General features: G+C 41.3%; 1 protein-coding gene and 1 long non-coding RNA gene across 3 annotated transcripts in view; one reads left to right on the top strand and one right to left on the bottom strand.

Annotated features, from left to right (window-relative positions):
- kdrl (kinase insert domain receptor like) overlaps positions 1-20,426 on the top strand; it is a 33,467-nt gene extending 13,041 nt beyond the window's left edge. The window contains exons 11-30 of the mRNA XM_088359182.1: positions 1,684-1,795; positions 3,470-3,578; positions 5,049-5,330; positions 5,475-5,621; positions 6,017-6,145; positions 6,801-6,907; positions 7,571-7,703; positions 7,780-7,884; positions 9,187-9,300; positions 9,543-9,631; positions 9,713-9,863; positions 10,791-10,888; positions 10,967-11,089; positions 11,219-11,330; positions 12,719-12,818; positions 15,727-15,832; positions 17,182-17,306; positions 17,902-17,980; positions 18,410-18,513; positions 18,591-20,426. Coding sequence (XP_088215308.1) covers positions 1,684-1,795; positions 3,470-3,578; positions 5,049-5,330; positions 5,475-5,621; positions 6,017-6,145; positions 6,801-6,907; positions 7,571-7,703; positions 7,780-7,884; positions 9,187-9,300; positions 9,543-9,631; positions 9,713-9,863; positions 10,791-10,888; positions 10,967-11,089; positions 11,219-11,330; positions 12,719-12,818; positions 15,727-15,832; positions 17,182-17,306; positions 17,902-17,980; positions 18,410-18,513; positions 18,591-18,774 — 2,509 coding nt within the window. The 3' untranslated portion in view covers positions 18,775-20,426. The remainder of the gene's footprint in view (positions 1-1,683; positions 1,796-3,469; positions 3,579-5,048; positions 5,331-5,474; positions 5,622-6,016; positions 6,146-6,800; positions 6,908-7,570; positions 7,704-7,779; positions 7,885-9,186; positions 9,301-9,542; positions 9,632-9,712; positions 9,864-10,790; positions 10,889-10,966; positions 11,090-11,218; positions 11,331-12,718; positions 12,819-15,726; positions 15,833-17,181; positions 17,307-17,901; positions 17,981-18,409; positions 18,514-18,590) is intronic.
- LOC148403818 (uncharacterized) overlaps positions 1-20,943 on the bottom strand; it is a 40,715-nt gene that overhangs the window by 7,084 nt on the left and 12,688 nt on the right. The window lies entirely within an intron of this gene.

The following is a 20,943-nucleotide window of genomic DNA, read 5'->3' as shown; positions in this document are numbered from 1 at the left end:
ATGAACATTCCCCGAGATCCTGGCCGCTCCGTGACAGCAGGAGACCCGCGAGCCGTAAGATCAGCAAAACAATGGGCCATTAGACTCGGGTTATCAGGACCCGGCACCATTAACAAAAACAACAGCGAGTGAAGAGGGGGCGCCGCACTTATTCCCGGAAATAAGTGTATTTTTAGTGGGGGTATCATTTTAAGGTAAAGGTTGAAATACTTTTAAATTAAGATCATACTGGTTTTTAGACATTAGTTGTTGTTTTTTTTAATAATTGGATTCCTCATTCCACTCTTAGTTTAGTATTAGGTTTATTTTTTTCGGAACACCAGGTTTTTATAAAGTGCTGGATTTGTGTTTACAAGAGATCTGGGCTAGTGAGTGACCTCATGACCTGTGATTCCAGCCTGACAAGAAAGGACAAAAAAATATGAGTCACCCATCTTCACCCAAACACACAAAAAAGAAAACACAAGTAGCATGGAAAACAGAGTCACACACAAAACTAACCTAAACAGCCAAAAAGTTCAACTGGCTCCAAGCTCTGGGTGTTACTCACTAGGCCACACCCTTTTGTTTTTAGTTTTGTTTGGGGTAATAAAAATGTTTTTCAACTTTCATTTTTCTTATCGGTGAGGGTTATGCAAACTTGAAATAATGCACGCCAGGCACTGATTGGAGAAGCGACTCTCACGTAGTGGGTGGTAAATTGTGCAAAATGTTTGTTTTATCAAGATTTGACCCCGCAAGCGCTTGACACTGTAAATTCATTCAAGATCATATCTCATTTTTGGACAGAAGGGGGAAAGCTGAGGAAACAGACGGCGGTGCAAGGCTGATATGAGAGAGGGTGTCCAAATGAATAACTTAGAGAAAATAATTCTCGATATTCAGAATAGTGTTCACAAATCCAAATGTGAAATGGAGGGGTGATCCGCTGCCACAAGTAGAACAAGCTCGCTTATTTTTCTTTTGTTATTGGCAGTGATCTCTTAATTTTATTCAGACCTCGATGGCCCAGCAGCCGAAATGTATCCCTAACCCCTGGCGTGCGAGGTTCGGGGTTGCCTTTATGGGTAGCCAGGTGGAGAAGTTATCAGCGATCCCCTGTTGACTGCCAAGGTCTATGCATCGGCCTTATCTCCTTGGAGCAGATCACGTTGGCGTTTCCTGTTGGAGGTGACGCACAGCCAGGCCCTTCCTGTCGCTCCGGTCGTTTCCTCCTCTGCCTCTCGTCTCATCAGCTTGATTGTTTGCCACTGCAGGCGGCGAAGGCTTTCGCAAGGCGGGTGGGGGGAGTCGACGGATCGGTGGGCCGGCGAATCAAAGCTATTTTGTTGGTAGAAAAGCTGCATGAGCATTCCTTCAATTTTTTTTTTTTGATAATGAACCTACTAGTGGGTCAGTAGTACGTGGAGCTTAAGATGGATATCAAGGAAATGATGCTCAATAGGACAAGACTGCACTCTCTCTGCGTAGTCTCCGTGTGGTGACAGCTGTGAGGCTATTAGAATGAAATACAATCGCAAAACCGCTCGCGTAGAATTCATTCCATCTGGGCAAGCGTTTAATACAAATACATGTTATATCGTTTAAGGTTTAACACATGTACATTTGTTTTTCTTCATACTTGCAATGTGACATGATAGCCGCTTTTACGGCCATTGCTGCCTCTCTCTCTCTCTCTCGCAGATGCGTCATCTACTCCGAGCCAACGGTGGTCAACGTTACGGAAAAGGGAAACGCCAGCAACTGGATTGAAAGTCTAAGTACCAAACCTAAACTGGTTCAAGGAAAAAACAAGGTATGCCTTTGTCACATGTTTGTTGTTCCATTTGAAAAATTGGTGACTGCAGGATTTTTATGAGGACTGCGACTGGCCAATATCAAGATGATATTCAATGGCAAGGACAGATTTGAGTGGAATTTTTCCACGAGGAGTAGATTAAAGTCATATTCCTCATCTGAAATGAATAAATCTTTCCCAATTCGCGTCCAATGAATGTGACACGTAACTCTTACAAGAGCAACTCTGACCAAAACATATGAAAAAGCGCATTCATGGCAAACCCTAAAAAATAATAATAATAAATAAAGGAATAAATAAATAAAAAATACCTCTTCATTTATGGACTTGGAATTATTTTTACTACTTTTGGAAGGAGTGGCCAGAAGATATGTGATAAAAGTGAAAAATCTTAAATTGTTTTTAAACGACTGAACTGTTATACAAGCACAAATGGGATTTTCCAAATAGGAATGTGCTTTGGAGACCTGGAAAAAAAATTGCAAATAGACATGAATAAAAAAAATAATGATAGTTAAACTGAATCTGACATTTGCTTATTGTAATTTTTTTTCAAAATACTCTTTTTTCCAATAAATATAAATAAATATAGCCACATAGCATTTATGCTAATAGTAAATTAATGCCACATAGCGAAGAAAATACTTAAGTGATATACTGTCCTATATAAACAAAATACCTTGTTGGGTAAAAGATTATTTACATAATAAGCACGAACGTTTATACTCATTTGTATGTGTGCATACAGTTCACGTACTTATAGAAATGTGGGAAAAACTGAAACAAGATAGTCAGGCTGTAATGTCATTTAAAAAAACTCACTAATTCCCAAACGAGAGAGAAGAAAACGACCCAACTCCTGTTTGCGTCCACCTCAAACATAATCAAGAACAGATTTGACCGCATCGCTTGGGGCTTTCCCTAGAATAAACTTGACAGAGTCCAACTTGGGCACAAATTCCTCAAACTAGAAAGAATCATTATTATTTTTTCTCACTCCTGAAATTACAGCCTTGTTGTCTTAATGTGGATGAAAATGTGAATACCTTTTTTTTTTCTTTTTTTTCTTTTTTACAAGGCTAATAACTGTAAATGTTGCCATTTTCACAGGGCATCCCTTCTAATACGCAGCCGTCATAAATAGCGGAGCCCCATTTGTTTACAAGTACCTGCGGCCGAAAGCGCTTGCTTTATGAGGGTGACGACTAAGGGTCAATGATAACAAGCGCTAGTTTAAAGGACGAGGGATTTGCTGGCGAATTCCTTTCTGTCACTCCACATAAATTGTGTCGAGCCGTGAATTAGACGCCGGTCGCGACGGGGTGGGGGGCCTCCGAGGCGAGCCGCTTCCCCGAGAAGGCCGGCGAGGGAAAAGAGGAAGTCTGGTGGGCTCACCACTCAGACTACAATGCAGTGAGATGCAGACTGCTTTTTGCGCTTGGCTTACATCATATTGGATGTAACAGAAATCCTTGTTGGTGTTTGAGGGATTTTGGATCAATCTATTTATTAGTCATAAAAATAATTAATTATTATTATATTATTATATTCAGCCTTAATCCTACAAGACTGACGATTAAAAAAAGAACAACTTACTTTTGTGCCCACTGTTAATACTAATTTGAAAAAGCTTTTTTTCCCCCTTAACTCTAATTGCTTTGTTCCATTCAGACTTTGAGCACCCTGGTAATTGGAAAAGCCTTTGTGTCGGGAAATTACTCCTGTTTGGCCCAGAATGAAGAGGGCAAAAGCATCCATTCCTTCCCTTTCTTTGTTAGCGGTAAGTGGTCCGTCGCTCTCAAATGTCTTAATTTCGTGAATATGCCTCAGCAAAAAAATAGTACGGAATGGATACCAGATGATTTTAGTGTACAATGTTGCGGAGAAGTCATTCTATGATACTGCAATGAGCATGCTGAGTGTACATTGTGCAATAAAGAACACCAGGGGGGGGGCATTCATTGAAACCACGTTCCAGCTTCAGGGTGTAAGCGAGGCACATCCATACCGAGCCATCATGTCACACATTAAAAAAAAAAAAAAAAAAAAAATCAGCTATGAATAACTGCATTCTTTGCAGTGCAAGACGGTCATTCTTTTTCTCCTTTTATCTTCGAGGCCTTCGCTATGAGAATTTGCTTTTTATATGCATCCGAGCATTTCCAAATGTTCCCACATTGACTAATCAATTGCAGAACTGGTGGAGCAATGTAAACTCAAATTGGCAACATAAAAAAAAGAGAGAGAGAGAGAAAAAGAGAGAAATAGCAAAAGAAAGAGAAAGCGAGAGCAGGAGAGAATGCCAATTGAAATTTTGGGGGAAATGGCTGAAACCTTACAAATTATTAGACCCCAGTATGGGAGCATTCCCAAGAGGAACTCAACGCTGGTCCAGAGGTGGGGAAGATGAAGGATGGTGGAATGCCGCTTAAAAAAAAGAAGAGGACAGAATTGTAACAACAGCTGTCTTCTGTTACGGAACACAGAATGCTTCCCAGCGATGTGAATAAACAAGCACAGTCTGGTCCCCCTGGGGCCCGCGCTCAGCTTCCCTGCAATTGGTCGACTGCTGCGGCACCATCAGCGACGCCGTCGTGCGCCAACGTGCTTCCAATTATCGGTGATGAAACAGGAAATAACTCACATTTGACATTCCTGTCCCTGCTCTGCCTCTTCAACACTGGCCGGGACGGCAATTTGGTACCTGGGCCTTATGACCACCGCTATCATTTTATAGTTTTTAAAAAAGGCATCCAAATGATACAAAACTAAATATAACAATACACAGCTGGGCCACGAACATCCGCATGAATGTATTTATAATAAATATTCTTAGAACAACATGCCAAAAAACAAATATAAAATGCATCCTTACTCAGCAGGGACGCAGATTATCAAATGTATGAATGGAATGTGTGCAAATTGCGACAAATGCGTTGTGCTAGTTGAATTTGGCTGTAAAAGGTTTTACTCAGGCCAACCAAAAAATGCTGACATGGCATTGCTAATACAGAAAACCCCTGTTTACAGCTGCTCTTCTGATCTGAAAGATGATATCCGTTTGAGGGCACAAAAAAAAAGACTTTTACACACCACTGTTGTTCAAAGAAGAGATACAGTGTGCTTGCTTCAAGTTTTTGTCACTCCCAGATCAAGATAACTGTAAAATTGACACATAAAGCTAAAGAGAAATTTTAAATACCAAAATGTTCAACCAAACCAAACCATCATCCTACTTTGTCCCACCCAGATCACCAAGCCATTTCCATCCAGCCTCAGTCGGCTTTGGAGAGGGACGACATCACTTTGAGCTGTCGGGCTTCCCGTTATCTCTACACGGACCTGCAGTGGCTGGATTCCCGGAATCGAACCGTCACCTCAAACGTGTCTCGTCTGAAGCTGGACCGCTACGCAATCGCCATTTCTCTCAGTTTGCGAAACGTCAGCAAAAACAGCGTGACGGGATACAAGTGTCGAGCCTTCAAGATGCAAAATAAGATGGAAGTCAAGTCGGCTACTTTGAATGTGATCGGTAAGGAGTACGAGAAAGCCTTTGGATATTCACTCCATATCCAACTTTTTTGTCCATGTCAGTCATCCAAACATTTTAAAGGAGTAACAGTCATAGTATAGTCATGCATTTTTGTAATTCAAAGGGTGTTTTTGTGTCATTCAGCGAGAACGCAGCCGTGGCTAAGTCAAAATCTCACCGATCGGGACGTGAACAGTAGCAACACTTTGATGCTGACCTGCCTGGGGCAGGGGGTTCCTCAGCCCAACATCACGTGGTACAAAAACAGCGTTCTACTTGAGGAAGGCCCAGGTAAATGATGTCATGCTACGTTGTTACTATATTAAATTGCCAAACCTTTTTGATACTTAAAACAAAGCATTCATTCGATTGCAAAAATATTTATTCTGTATCCCCTAATTTGTCAGTGAACCAGCCAAAATGGCTGGCGTGACAGTTTTTTTTTTTTGGCTATGGGCAGTTGGCGTCCAGCCCTGTGAATTCTGCCTAACAACAAGTGACCACATATGATAAAAACCCATTCACATTTGATAATTGTATCAAAATATGACATCTCAAAAGTTAAGCATTTGTTATGAGGAACCACACTTTTACAAGCTCAAGCACCTGATGAAAAGGACTTAACACCTTTTTTTTTTTTTTTTTAAATAAGCAGTTCTGCTAACACATTTCCCGCCTGCTTGCAGGAATCTCTTTGGGGAGGGACGGCACGCTCATCATCGAGAGGGTGAAGAAAGACGACGAGGGTCTCTACGAGTGCGTGGCCAGTAACAGCGAAGGTGTCATCAAGACCAGCGCTTCGGTCACCGTGCTCGGTAAGATTTACGTGACCTGTGGAAAGTGTTTAGAGTTCCGCTAATGACGGCATTGAGAATTTGACAGCTCAACGGCCGCAAGGACACTTGTGATTATTTATTCATGAAAAGTGAAAAGGCGGCCTTCGTCTTGTTTCACAACTGTCCACGTGATGTTTACAGTACCCGATGTGTATCTTAAATTACGTGTCATCCAAGTGTCGTTCGTTTGAAGCTATTGTTTGCCTTTTTGATAAACACAATTGCACTGAGGACTTGAGCCACTGGCAATGAAAATGAGCTGACTCCATTTTTCATTTCACAGAAGAAATACTGAAAGTTTTATTGCTGGAATAAAATCTGGGGGTTACATCCTTGCCATGTATCATGAATGGTTTAGATTACATCTAATGGATCCTTGCTTGAGAAAAATTGTTTTCTTAAAATTCCGAAATCAAATACAGTATAATAGAAAAAAAATGCAAAATATATTGTCTTATTCCAAGCACTCAAATCTATCGATATGTCCTAAAATGTAAGTACGAGTTGACACCCAACCTTTTCTGTGATGTTGGCCCACTAATGAATCATCATGAATATTTTCACAAGGAAAAATATGAAGTTTGCCCACTCACATTGTCAGTGGCTGAATTGTTATCTCGCTCGCTCTCTACAGGGGGGGAAGGGAGGCCGAACGTGGAGGTTATAATTCTGGTGTGCACTGGAGCCGTCGCCACCTTCCTTTGGCTCATGCTCATCCTCTTCATCCGCAAGCTGAGAAAGGTAAGATGCTGCAGATACTTTTTCTGACATTTTTGTTTGGTGGTGTGATTTTTATAATGGTGGTTTTCTAAATATGTCAAATGTGCGGTAGCGTAGTTGTTCTCAAAGGAAGCTAAAAAATAACTAAGCACATATGTGGTTGATATACAGAGGATCAGCGATGATTTTGGTCTGAATTCCACGTTTGGATACTTTTATACTTGTTCGAAGAGCGGCTCAGAGCAAACCGTTTTGGTGCGGTTTCTTTAAATGCAAATGAGATACGTCACACCCCAGTCCCACCTGACATATTTGTAGTTTTTTTAGCCGAGGTAGTTTACTTGTGCCGCGAACATTCTGATTGATTAAAAGAGGTCAACAGCAGAAGACTTGTTCATACAACCATACGTAACACGTAACAAAATAAATCCCTTCACAATATTTATGATATCTCTTGTAAGCAAGGCCTGCAGTCAAGTTTACCAGTAGGCTAATGCTAGGTTGCCTGTCGCTGGGCAGCGTTCACCAAAAAATACTTTGGCAACTGTACTAAAAAGTTCAATACAACGGCGTTGTTCTTTCAAGGTCCTCAAAAGTGAGTAGCGAAACATTGGCATCGTTCAACAAAGTATAAATATTTTTTTTATGCCAACATAACATTGTCGTTCACTTTGTCTCACACAGCAACAGCCCGCACACTACAAAATGGGTCCATCCATTATCATTGACCCCGACGAGTGTCCTCTGGATGAACAGAATGATCTCCTCCAGTACGACAGCAGCAAATGGGAGTTTCCTCGTGACCGTTTAAGATTAGGTGAGTGACATTTTTAAAACATTTTTATCATTCAACATCACTTAATGTGAACAGCTAACCCTTCTGCCTTTGCCAGGCAAAACTCTCGGCCACGGCGCTTTTGGAAAAGTGGTGGAGGCTTCCGCCTTTGGGATTGACAAACTTTCCACCTGCAAGACTGTTGCAGTCAAGATGCTGAAAGGTTTGGACATTTTCATTCATTTGTCTTAATAGGACGCCACGGGTGGGGAAATACTGCAGAGTGTTGCTAGGAATTCTTGTTCACATAACACACGAACCCCGATGGCCCCTCAGGTTCAACTCGGGGGCTCGGCTTGCATTAACCTCACATGGGTGGACCGTTAAACTCTAGATGGGGTTCTGTCGGACATTAAAAAACAAATTTGGGTTTTCACCAAGTCTGGTTAGGAATATTTGTCATTCATGAAGAGATTTTATACTGTGACTCTCAAATCGGGTTGTGCAAAATCATTTGAAATGATTTCTTCATATCACGATTTCTTTAACCAGCATTTAGGCGTACATAAAGTAATTTTCTTCACTTAATATCATGAGCGGCTCTTTGGAAAACAATTCCATCGAGGGTTCCCGGTGTCCAAATAAATAGCGAGCCCTTGATTCGGATGACATAGGGACTGACCACTAATCGCGACTGAAAAGACAACACAAAACAAATCAACAATAAAATCTTGAATAAACAGGAGTTTACACTTTTGCAGTTTTTACATATTTCACTAAAATGTGACATCATTTTGAGCCCAAATTGTTTTTATTAGTCCACAAAATGTCAAATTTTAAATTTATATGCACCGCTGTTTAAATTTAGAGAGGACCCTTTGCATTAATCGTCGCTCTTGTGAGATGAGCACGTCATTTATCAGCAAAGATAAGAAATTTAATAAATAGGGCTGCGTGACAAATGTAGTGGCTGTTGTGGAATTAATGACGTTGCTGAAAAAAAAAAAAAGGCGCTCTCGCTGGCTTTTTAAATTGACTCGTAGGTCAACTTTAATTGAAACCAGCAGATTGACTCGATTTGGTGCACGAGTGAGAACTGCGAGGCTCATAAACTTCTGGGAAGACCAAGCGACATAAAACACTCCAAAAATCAAAATCCTCACTCCATCAAGCTTATCCGCCTTTTGGCATTATGTTTAATGAACGTGCGATATTAAATTCCAAACTCAGCCGGTGTTCCGAAAACGATAACGTCTTGTGTTTTGAATCAGATGACGACTTCACTACGATATATCTGAAACAGACTGAAAGCCATTTAAGAAGTTATCTTTCATAGTCCGTGTTCTTGTGGACTCTTTGTCCTCTCAAGAACAACAATTCAGCGAACTAGTAATATGACTTTGGCTCAATAGTATTTTTTTTCCCGTAACTTCAAACCTTAAAGCAAAACTACAATGCCGCAATCGTCGCACATATGTAACAAAATGATGAAAACAATAGAATTGTTGAACCTGCTTTCCCCCAGGCGGCGCGACGTCCAACGAACGCAAAGCCCTGATGTCGGAGCTCAAGATCCTGATTCACATCGGCCACCACCTCAATGTGGTCAACCTGCTGGGCGCTTGCACCAAGCCTGGAGGTCAGCCTCTGCCATTGCTCTTTGACATTACACCAAGGTGGCCACTCATAACGGCCAAATTTACTATGCCCTCAAAACAACTCAGCTTGAAGTCATTGATGTCCAGACAGCAAAAATGAGTACACCTCGAACCACCTCCCAATTTGTCAGCTAGCTTAATGCTAACATTATAAGTGAAACGACATAAACAGGCTAAGGGAAATTAGCGTAGGTGTTGGTTAACTGCTTCATTATGCAAACAGGGCCTTTGATGATGATCGTGGAATTCTGCAAATACGGCAATTTGTCCAACTATTTAAGAAGCAAGAGAGATGACTTTGTGGTTTACAAGGTGAGTTTCCAGCTCCGGTTTTGAGACTTCACAGCTTGAGGAGTAGCGTCTCCTTCAGCACGGCGTGCCTTTTGCCTTCAGAGTCAGGACGGCAAGGTGTCGTCGGGGACGGCGAGCGAGCTGAGCGAATTGATGAAACGCCGTCTGGAGAGCGTGGCCAGCACGGGAAGCTCGGCCAGCTCCGGTTTCATTGAAGATAAAAGCTACTGTGACTCAGAAGAAGAGGAAGAAGGTAGAGGCTGCTCCCCATGTCCACTCTTCTGTTTCTGTTTGGTCTTCCTGTGTAGCCTCCACCTTCCTGCTGCTGCTGCTACTAAACACTGACCTACATTCACAGCCAAATTTGTAATATTTGTATGAAGCAATGGTCTTCATTTTCCTCAACAATCTACGACGTTTCATTCATAATTTTTTTTTTTTAATTTTTGTTTTTTTCCAATCAAATTTCAGCCTCTCTGTTGATATCTCAATTTGACTGCTGGAATTTAAACGTAAAAAAAGAAGCCAAACTGCAAGTCTAGTTGGTTAAAATAGAGTGATGTCAGTATTTCTGTGCAATCTGATTGGTTAGTCAAAGCAAAGCTTTTTACAGCGTCCAGCAAAACATATCCCCCCCCCTCACCCTTGACCCCCAACTTCAGCTTCCTCCCACGCCGCTTTTGCAGCCCTCCCGCTGAGGCACAAGCACTCCCCCTCAGATTGTTCGGCGCTCTCTGTCCGATGGGATGTTTCCTCCTCCTGTTCGGTGGTACAATCAGTCCAGCAGGCAGCCGCCGTCACCCCACTGGGTCTGGAGGCGGCTTTGTTTTCTGTGCTGACTCTCTCTCCCTCTCCCTCTCTCTCGGCTGAGTACGTCAGACATGTTGTTCCGAAGGTGTTATTTTGGTCCGATTAGCTGTTTACCCAGGTGGGACTCCTTTTGAGTGGCTCTCCGGACTCCCGACCTTCACCCTCCAACCCTGAGCGCATACTTCACCTGAGCCATAATGAATTATTCTTCCCGTTTCTAAACGATGTCCTAAAGAGGACAGGCACTGCTTAAACGCAAATATTTGGATAATATTTCCCAGATAGGAATAATTGGTTCCATTGCAATTCATGAGAGACGGCAAAATGTCTTTCACTGGATGACTATTTCCTTTTCTCATTTGTTTTGCAGAATCTGAGGATTTATACAAGCGAGTTTTGACTTTAGAAGATTTGATTTGCTACAGCTTCCAAGTTGCAAAGGGCATGGAGTTTTTGGCCTCTCGCAAGGTATTCCAAATTACTGATGGCGCTTTCAAACTGAATTGAATTGCCTCCAAACTTTTTCTCTTTCTGCGTGCCACTTAGTGCATCCATCGGGATCTGGCTGCTCGAAACATCCTTCTCTCCGAGAACAACGTGGTGAAGATTTGTGATTTTGGGCTGGCCAGAGACATCTACAAGGACCCCGACTATGTGCGCAAAGGAGATGTGAGTCAGTAGTGCATTTGGTAACTGCCACATCCACCCGTTAAGATCACCAAATAATTTGTACTGCAATATATTGTCATTTCAATAATATAGTGAATGAATCGGAATCTTAATTTCCCCGTTTGCCAGGCCCGGCTGCCGCTCAAGTGGATGGCTCCCGAGGCCATTTTTGACAAGATCTACACCACTCAGAGTGACGTGTGGTCCTTTGGTGTCCTCATGTGGGAGATCTTCTCCTTGGGTAGGTAACCCGACTGCATTTGATCGCGTTTAATTCTAGTCAATTGCTTGATTGTAGTCATAATTTTGGTGGCTTCCGTAAAATATCGGACTGAAGACCTTTGCGCAAATACACTAAAAAGCTGTTTGTGATTGAAGGGCCAGCGATCCCAATTTGGAATGTCATCGGTTAAGGAAACAGTGAATAGTTTTCATTGACATAGCACATACAGGCTACAAAATAAAGAATGTAAATTAGCTCCATTTTACTCAACAAATATTCAAATTGAAGTTGTAAATGTAGCAGTGCTTCTGATTGTGCCTGCCAAACGCTGTTGCCAGGCAACCCCATCATGATGTCAATGCAAAATGAGCCACCACCTGCTGTTAAACCACAGCGAGGACATTGTGTTGCTTTTGCAGCAACTTTTCTATAGGCGGACTCAACCTGAAATATTACACATTAAAATGTCACCATGGGAAGCAGAGAAAACCTCACAGAAAGTATAAAACATCTGGCTAGCGTTAGCCTGACAAATAAATCTGAAAAACAACAATAGAATAGCACCGACTTTGCGTTTGTGTCATTTAGGCGATGACTGAGCGTGTACAGAAAAGCTAATGGATGACGGCTCGTTTTCATTAAGCAAATTAATTGCAACGACGACTTCTGAGTGAACATGTGTGAAAAGTAGGTCATGTTCTACTTCAGATTTGAGCTGTTTTTCAAATGTACAAAAATATTGATTTCGAAAGTAATTTCTAAGTGCCCCACAAACATTTCTTTTTTCATTCTTCTTTTTTTTCCCATTATCACCGGGGATCTAAACTTGTGCGACAGGTCCGTGTAAAATGTTGAGATGGTGACTTTGGACCACTTTCAATCTAATGCATTTAAAAAGCTATAACACTTTACATATCTCAGAGGATCGACCTGGAGATGTTCCAAAAGACCACCATTTATTTATTTGACTGAAAAAGTTTCACTGCTGGACCTGGGCTCGAGCATTTAGTTCTTGCCTTAGCATTTTGGAAGAAAATCAATTGCTCGTGCTACTTTTGATTGATGATACTTGTGAGGGAAAACACAACTCAAGAGTAAGCTCGATGTATTTTACATTTATTGACTGTAGAGTGTAACTACTGTAAATGTTTTTGTGCCAAAAGTGGCAATTATTTCACTTGACTGCCACATCAAATTTTATTGACAGAAAATTCTGGCTCGACTTCCAACCTCTGTCATCATGTCTTGAGTAAACGATGAAAGCTGTTCAAGCATTCGTTCCACATCTTACTAGTGCCTTGAATTTCTTACTAGAACTAAAAGTCGACTGGTGCCCAATTACAATATTGAATAAATGATTTTCCATGACATCATATTGTATTTTGTGTTGCCGTCGCCTGACGTAGGCGCGTCGCCGTACCCCGGTGTACAAATCGACGAGGAGTTTTGCTGCAGACTCAAAGAAGGCACCAGGATGAGAGCCCCGGAATACTCTTCTTCTGAAATGTGAGTGTTCATTTTGGTTGCCATACCATACCACGAGGTACATGAGTAAAACAGTTGAGTGACTTTAACCTCTTAACACAGGAACTCCAATTTTATGGGAGGGGGTTAACAATTTTGTCGAAATTCCAAGAAACGGCGATAGCCTATTTTGCTTGAAATCAAATTTGAAAACGGAGTGAAAAGGAAATATTTCAAGTCTTGCTGTAAATTACGGAATGTTTTTTATGACTACAGAAGGTGACATCGCTGCTCATTTAATTATCTACAAGATTGGTGGATAATATGAGATGAAAAGTTAAGTTTATTACTTTGGAACAATTTGGGATTTGTTTGCTTGCGGGTGAGTTTGGAACATGGAGGAGAATGTTGTTGTCTTCCCGCTGTAAAATGCCACACCATGCCGCCGTCATTTATCAATTTAGCAGAGGACAGTTAGGATAATTCAGGGCAGCCCCAGTTGTTTTTTTTTGTTTTATTTCCACGTCGCAAGAGGTTGCGGCTCAAGCTGTCAGAGAACGGCTACGAACACACGCAGCGGAATTAACCTCAAGCACTCGAACCGCATTCATCAAGATATCAGCAGGTTTCATCTTGCAGGTCTCACATAGATCAAGAGGGAACGCGCGATGAGAAATTCGGCACCAGCCGGTCTGCATCAGCACATCAGCTTTTCATTTTCAATCAAAGTTTCCGCTACGTGTAGATGCTTTGATAGCGGATCAAAAACAAGTTGCGGCAATCTTATTCTTTGGAAAACACAAAGATTGATGGACTATGCAACCCCCATACGTACCGGAGACACTTTTGTTCATCATTGTGTTCCGGGCAGGAAATATGTTTGTTTCATACTGTGCGGCGGCGAGTCAAAACTTCCCTCTTTGTGTGGTCTGCATTAGAGTTTGACATCCCACCTGTTAAGGCGAGAATGTCGAAAAATCCCCTTTAAAAGCAAGTGTATCACAGGAGGAGGAGGAGGAGGAGGAGGAGGAAGTTGCAATATTTCAGATTAACACGGAGTCATTATGAACCAAAAGGAAATGAGAGAGGTGCAACAGTCATCAAAAAAAAAATACTTAAGATTTGTCATCAATTTTACTGCCAACATTTCTACTTCCTCACATTGTCAAAATAGCCTCGTTATTTTTCTCACCCTCAGCGGATGAAGTCAAACAGTTGGAATTAAGGAGTGGGGAAGTTAACAGTGGTTGAGATCCTAATGAAGCACAAAAAAGAAGTACGAGTGGAACGTTACTGAAGCAAGATATTTCGCATCGTAAAATAAGTATTCCCTTATTCATCGAGGGGTATCAAACTCATTGTCGTGGGTCACATCAGTTTCCCTCAATGGGCCGGCATGATTGTGAAAATTCTATATGTACAACGTATCTAGTGTCATCATTGGCCTTCTAATTTAAAACAAATTGCCCTTATGTAGAATTCTGGCAAGCAAATATTTAGGTATTCAGAGATCGTTGCAGTGCATAGCAAAAAACTGGAAGTTTATTTTTTCAGCAATCATTTACCAATTTTGATTTTTTGGGGGGCAGTTCACAGCATTAGCAAAGCTATGTGAACACATTTTGACCAGAGCACCAGTCTTTTTATTTTTTGACACAAGTATGTGTGAGTACTTTTACCACAGTTACGATGAGTCACCTATACCGATCACAAACGGAGGCTTGGAGGATCATTTAAACAGAGGTTGCTCGGGAAGGGGGGGGGGTTCTTTTTTTCTCTCCAAATTCCTTCATGAAAGGAGCAAACCTCACACAAGGACTTTGTGAGTCTTCCCACATGGCCCCCGACGCTGACAGCTCGTCACGGAGCCGTCAGGAACTATGTGCGTCTCACACCCATGACTCGAGACCATCGCATACGGCGCCAAAGCTCAGAGCACTTCAAAAATAAATAATTGGAGATTCAGTTTCAAGGTGACAGAAAGGTGGGAGAAGTTTGAGCCCATCCCTACTATCTACTTAAGTAGAAGTACAGATTGTTGTTTTGAAAAAACTGATTTAACATCTTTAAGCATTAAAGGGTGAAATGTACAAAAATAAAAAAATAAAAAAGATATTTTGTGCCACTAATATGCTTCAGCCCCCTCAAACCACCAATGTTATACATATTTAAAAAAAAAGGATGGTCATCCACCGCAGATCCCTCATCCCAATTGGTCAACGAGAAATCCAGACAGCCATTATCAGTTTGGGTGTCACCTAGTGAACACAAACTCCAGCCGAATCGGCCACCACGAGTTAATTAAAGGCCATGGCATAAAAATGTGCCTTTAATTAAATGTTTCTACTGAGGTAGAAGTTCTGATATCTATCGGTAGGGCATTCCAAAGCTCTGAAGCCCGAATAGAAAATGCTGTAGACCCTCCGGACTTCTTTTTGGCCCTCGGGGTCACTAAAAGACTAGCGGTTTGCGAGCGGAGGTTACAGGACGGAACGTAAGGCACAACTAGGTCCAAGCCATGCGGTGTTTTATAGGTCAATAAAAGAACCTTGAAGTCGTAGCTTAGTGTTGAAATGCAGCTTTAAGGGACGTGGCCATGTGAGTGATATCAGGAACTCCACCGCTATCTTTAGTTGTCCGTTTATTACATCACGTCTTCTCCATCTCCATTCATTTTGTATTGTGCATTTGCCTGTTTGTCCCATGAAAGCAAAAAAAAAAAAAAAAAACCTCGACAGCTGGCAACATGAAAAACTGTCCTCAAGTATTTGTACTTGGTTACTTCGAGGTGCACCAGATGTTGCGCCTCTCTGACTAAACACAGCCTGACATTTGTGCACTTGAACATGCTAAATATTTTGGCACTGTGAAGTCCCATGTTACGTACATTACCTCAAGCCTAATGTATGTTTTTACAAAGAATGTGTGTGTGTGTGTGTGTGTCCTGTAGATATCAGACCATGTTGGAGTGCTGGAAGGGGGAAGCACAGGAGCGGCCCACCTTCACTGAGCTGGTTGAACAGTTGGGAGACCTGCTTCAGGCCAGCGTGCAGCAGGTACATAAGAACAACACATGACACGCCCAAACAAAGCTGAAGGACCCACTTTACGGGGACTAAACATATCAACCCAATTTGCATTTCAGACAATAATCAGTTTTGAATTTTTTTTATGTTTTATGGCACTGGGCTGAATCGCTATGCTGGTGACACACAAATCAATATAAATAAACACACAAAGGCAAAAGTGACAAATTGTTTGGGGACACAATGTGATACTTTTAATTACTTAAGTCACTGACTAAATTTATTTTTGTTTTACTTTTTAAAGTAAAGGTTGTCATTTTTATTGTAATTTGTACGTTATTTTTACATTTAATGTTCTGTTTAATTTTTTTTATTAATTACACATGAATTTAGAAATTTTAATTGTTGGGTTTTATTTTAATTTTGACAAGTCAACAGGAATTTATAAAATTTAGTTTTATGTGCTCAAACATTTGTGACTGATTCAAACATGTTTTAATAGCACATTAGGTTTGACATAATTCAAACGTCTTTTTATAGCACACTAGGTTTGACATTTGCACTGTACAAATTTGACCATACATAATTCAAAACTATGTTTACAATAATTTAGTTTTCATTATAATTTGCATTTAACTGAGAAATTTAATGTCATTTCAGATTTTAGCAGTTTTTTTTTCTTACTTTTTTGTATCAAAATGTATAAACTTGCTTTCAAATTTTGAAATTGGTTTTAAATTCTTTTCCAAAGAAATCCCAAAACGAGTGCGGTGTGACAGGACACGGCCTTGCCATTTTTGCGTCACAAAAGCGAATTGCAAAAGGGCAGAAAGCAGTAGGAAGTGGTCATGGCCTGTCCTTGTCCTGTGGCTTGAGGCGAAGTCGGAGTCGGCTCACAGTAGCCAGCAAGAGGAAGTCACACTCATCGCGTACAAACACTTGGCGCGCAAGAGCGTGACACCATCAGCCTTTTATTAGCGCTTCAGAGGAAAACCAAGGAATTCCAACAGCATGACAGAAGAAAATCTTCTGAATACTTAACAAAAACAAACACATTTGTCAAACCAACAAAATATTGACAGGAAAAGAGCTACACTGAAAAGCGCCGATTTATTAGGAAAATGTTTTTATTTTCTGGGTTTTTAATCAAGTCCAAGTTTGACGTTGTGCTTCTTCATTGGGGTCACAAAATATGCTGGGGTTTTGTTTTTTGTTGAATATGAGATGCTGGAAATCCTTCCGGAGTCTTTGTGAATGTCAGCGGTGTGTTTGATTAACTATGCTCTCCACACGGCGTGTGCGTTTGCATCAGCGCATCGCTCATGAATACGGGTCCCAGATGTTTTTTTTTTGTGTGTGTATGTATGTGACCGATTTAGGGAGGGAAACACTACATACCCATCAACACCACCCTGCTGGCAAAAGTCGGAGGCCTTGACGGCGACAAGATGATAGAAGAAACGCCCACCCGGCCTGTTTCGCAGCGTGACTCGAGCGGCACTTGGTAAGCGGGGTCAAGAGCGGGACTATTAATGAGAGTCAAGCAACTACAAAAATTCAATCAAATGCAAATTTTTCCTGCCATTTGAATTCTCACAAGTGTGACGAGGAGACAATCCAGCATTGTCTTCTTTGACATTTATAATATCAAACTTATGCAAACAGATACTTTAGCATGGTGTTCTGTGAGTGCTTCATATTCATCTCCAGGAGAACATTGTGCTGAGCCAACATATGCAGAGAAAGGCTTTTTTTTTTTTTTTTTCCCCCTCCAGAGTCCTGACAGACATTCTCCCCCAAACTATATACAGCAATTATATAGATTTATGTATAGTTCATGTAATATTTCTTGAAACTCTCGGGCCTTTTTCGTATGTTCAAAGTATGTTTTACTGACGACGTGATGAAAAGCGGCGATGACAGATGGAACCCAAAGCTGAATTATTCCGATGGTCTTTTAGCCGCTTGGCGGCCGGGATGGCGTGGATTCAACACGTTGTTGCTCTTAGTCATTAAGTTCCAGCAGTTTTATTGCCGCTTGGCTCCCACATATGCAAACACTGAGACGGCCTTTCCTGGAAATTTTTTCTGTGCGTCAGGAACATCAAAATCAGACCGGCCAGCGTCAAAACCTTTGACGAGGTCACTGTGGATGGCGACAACGATTACGTTCACCAGGTGAGCAGGACGGAAATGGATGGATGGATGGATGGATGGATGGATGGATGGATGGATGGATGGATGGATGGATGGATGGATGGATGGATGGATGGATGGATGGATGGATGGATGGATGGATGGATGGATGGATGGATGGATGGATGGATGGATGGATGGATGGATGGATGGATGGATGGATGGATGGATGGATGGATGGATGGATGGATGGATGGATGGATGGATGGATGGATGGATGGATGGATGGATGGATGGATGGATGGATGGATGGATGGATGGATGGATGGATGGATGGATGGATGGACGGACTAGCCAATAGTCGTGTGGATTTACCATTTCATTTTGAAGAAGCAATACAAGTAGAACTGGTTTAACATCCTTCAAACCTTTGGTGAAATAATATCGCGTGTGTGTATGTGTGTTGATCAGGGCGTGCAGTGTGACAGCGGAATGGGCCTCTCGTCCGACAACATGAACACTCTGAAGAAGCTGGAGTCCCTGGCCGGACGACCGCTCAGCATTATGGCTCTGGCGTACGTGCACGCACAAACGCACAAGCACAAACAAACACACACACACGTGAGAGTAACATGTGACATGTTGTTTGCAGTATGAAAGCGATGAGCAAGAGCAAAGAGTCAGTCCTAAGCGAGCCCGACAAGGACAGGTACCCGGCAAGCGTTCCTCCTCTGGACCTCAATCTAGACGACTCGGCGTTGGACGCCGACCTGGAGTGTCACAGCCCACCGCCTGATTACAACTACGTGGTGCGCTATTCCACACCGCCCGTGTAAGCTTTTGCCTCAAGAACATCGGCCAAACTGTGAACCGTGAATTGAGCGACGGGCGGGCTGGCAAATTGCTTCGGCGAGCCGGGCTGACTTTGCGGGGGGGCTCGGGTGTTTGTTCCAAGTGAAATGTGGCTCAGGTATTTCACCCGGCTCCACATCAGGCTTTTCTACTGTGAAACGGCTCCACAAGGTCCAGCAAACGACACGCAAGAGGAAGAGACACACCTCATGTTAAGCTCTTGTCAAAAATGAAAGGTTTTGAAAGGAGACCATGATGCTTTTGTTTGCCCCACAATTCACAACAGTTCACAAGTGTCTTAACAATGCTCCTAACGCCATGAGAATTGATTTCTCTTGCCACTAACAACAAAGGTGTGAACTCTTCACTTTGCTTCAACATAGTTCGTTTGCCACAAAAACATTGACTATAATCCCAGATGCCAAACTGCAAGTATGCAAGCTTCAGCGTATTTCATTAAAAAGTCAATTGTTGAACATTTTTAAATCGCAGGCCTGCTTACCTGTTGACTTTAATGTCTCTGTACAAAGAATGCCAAAGGTGCCAACTCAACTATTTGTATGCAGGTCATCCAAAAGTTAACTTTTCCAATACTGCAATTGCAGCTCTGCTTACCTTTTGAGTGAAATGTTCCATGCTCTGAATTCATTGTCATCCTCTCCTTTACAGACAACTAATCATATGCAAAAAGCAAAAGTTTTTGGGAATGTTTTATTGCAGCTCTGCTTATGTTTTGGCTTTAAAGTAGTAATGTAAATGTCTCCTCTTTAAAAAGGTGTTATATATATTTAGCAAAATATCCAATTGCTCAGGTTGTCACTAATGAATCCAAGTTTTGTTTGAATTGTAAACCGAAGGAACCAATAAGTCGACAGATAGAAGCATGATGAAAATGTCATAGGGAGCTTATGTTATTACATTTCAAACAAAAAGTAGGTATTTATTTCACTTGTAAACACTGTCGACTCTGAACTTGAGCGCGTGTGGAGTGATGTTCAAGCTAAGCTGACATGCACCATGCAGATGTTTAAGCTGCTGTGTTGACCAACAGGATTCAGCGGGTTTCCTCCTCATCGTTGCTGTCATGTTAGCAAACGCTTGCAGGGCGGCTATCTTTCATTGTGTTGCATTTATTTGTATTGAAAATGTCATAAGGAAAGTAAATAGTAGGTAAGGGTTGAATAAAAGTACCGTGGAGCAATTCTGTACTGTTTCATGGCCACTATAGCACAACCAACAAGAGAGATCTGAAAGTGATGAATTGTTATGTGCCGCGGAAATGATGATGCACTGATACTTTATATTTTCATATTCTAATTGTATATTTTATCCAACAGTATTGTAACTCACAAGTCGTACAATTAACAGCTAACTCCTTCATTAGCCTTGTTCATTCAACCTATGTTGTAAAATTCCAGTTGACCAAAATGTCCGTGTCGATGCAGCTTATCTGGAATATTTTTTTTATTTTTTTTAACACGTATGTAACCAGCAACAGTTAAAAAAACATGTACTTTGTTTGTCATTCGCCTTCATTCGTGTAGTGTCATAGTGTAACAAGTTTTATTATGTTTCCCAACACTGTTGCTGAGCATATCAAGCAAATAAATAAAGATCTATATATTTATACTTTCAATGCTTTCTGGCAGTTTTTTTTTATTTTAAGACATACTTAATTGCATTATTGCATATTTGATTTCATTTGTGAAAGGATTTATAATTTACAACTATAGGTGTCCGTGGGAATGCCGGTCAACAAATGAGCTGAGTTGTGAAATGAACCCAGCAAAAATCATCAAGAAAAAAAATTACATCTTGGTATAGTCATACAAAATGACACGACAAACGAGTTAATCAACAGTTTTAGCATTTGGTTCCCCTCTTGTATTTCAATAAAAATATTAATATTTTAATGAAAAAAATGTATTGTCATGTTTTTCGACATGCTTGACACAGAACTCACATCATCAGTGGAAAATGACTAATATAGTTTTCCGAGGATTGCCAGTCAACAAATGATACAATTGCTTAAATTAACTTAGCATTAAAACAACCAAACGTTTTCTGGATGGTTGGGTCGAATTTGGAATGTTTAACTAATTGTGCAGCCCCTAAAGTCACTATCATGTTAGTTAAGCAATAATTGTGACATT

This window comes from Syngnathus floridae, chromosome 1 (assembly GCF_059516105.1).
Source record: "Syngnathus floridae isolate MCC-2025c chromosome 1, RoL_Sflo_1.0, whole genome shotgun sequence".
Classification (NCBI taxonomy): Eukaryota; Metazoa; Chordata; class Actinopteri; order Syngnathiformes; family Syngnathidae; genus Syngnathus; species Syngnathus floridae.
Note: the sequence above shows the minus strand (reverse complement) of the source record. Positions and strands in the feature narration are given on the sequence as shown.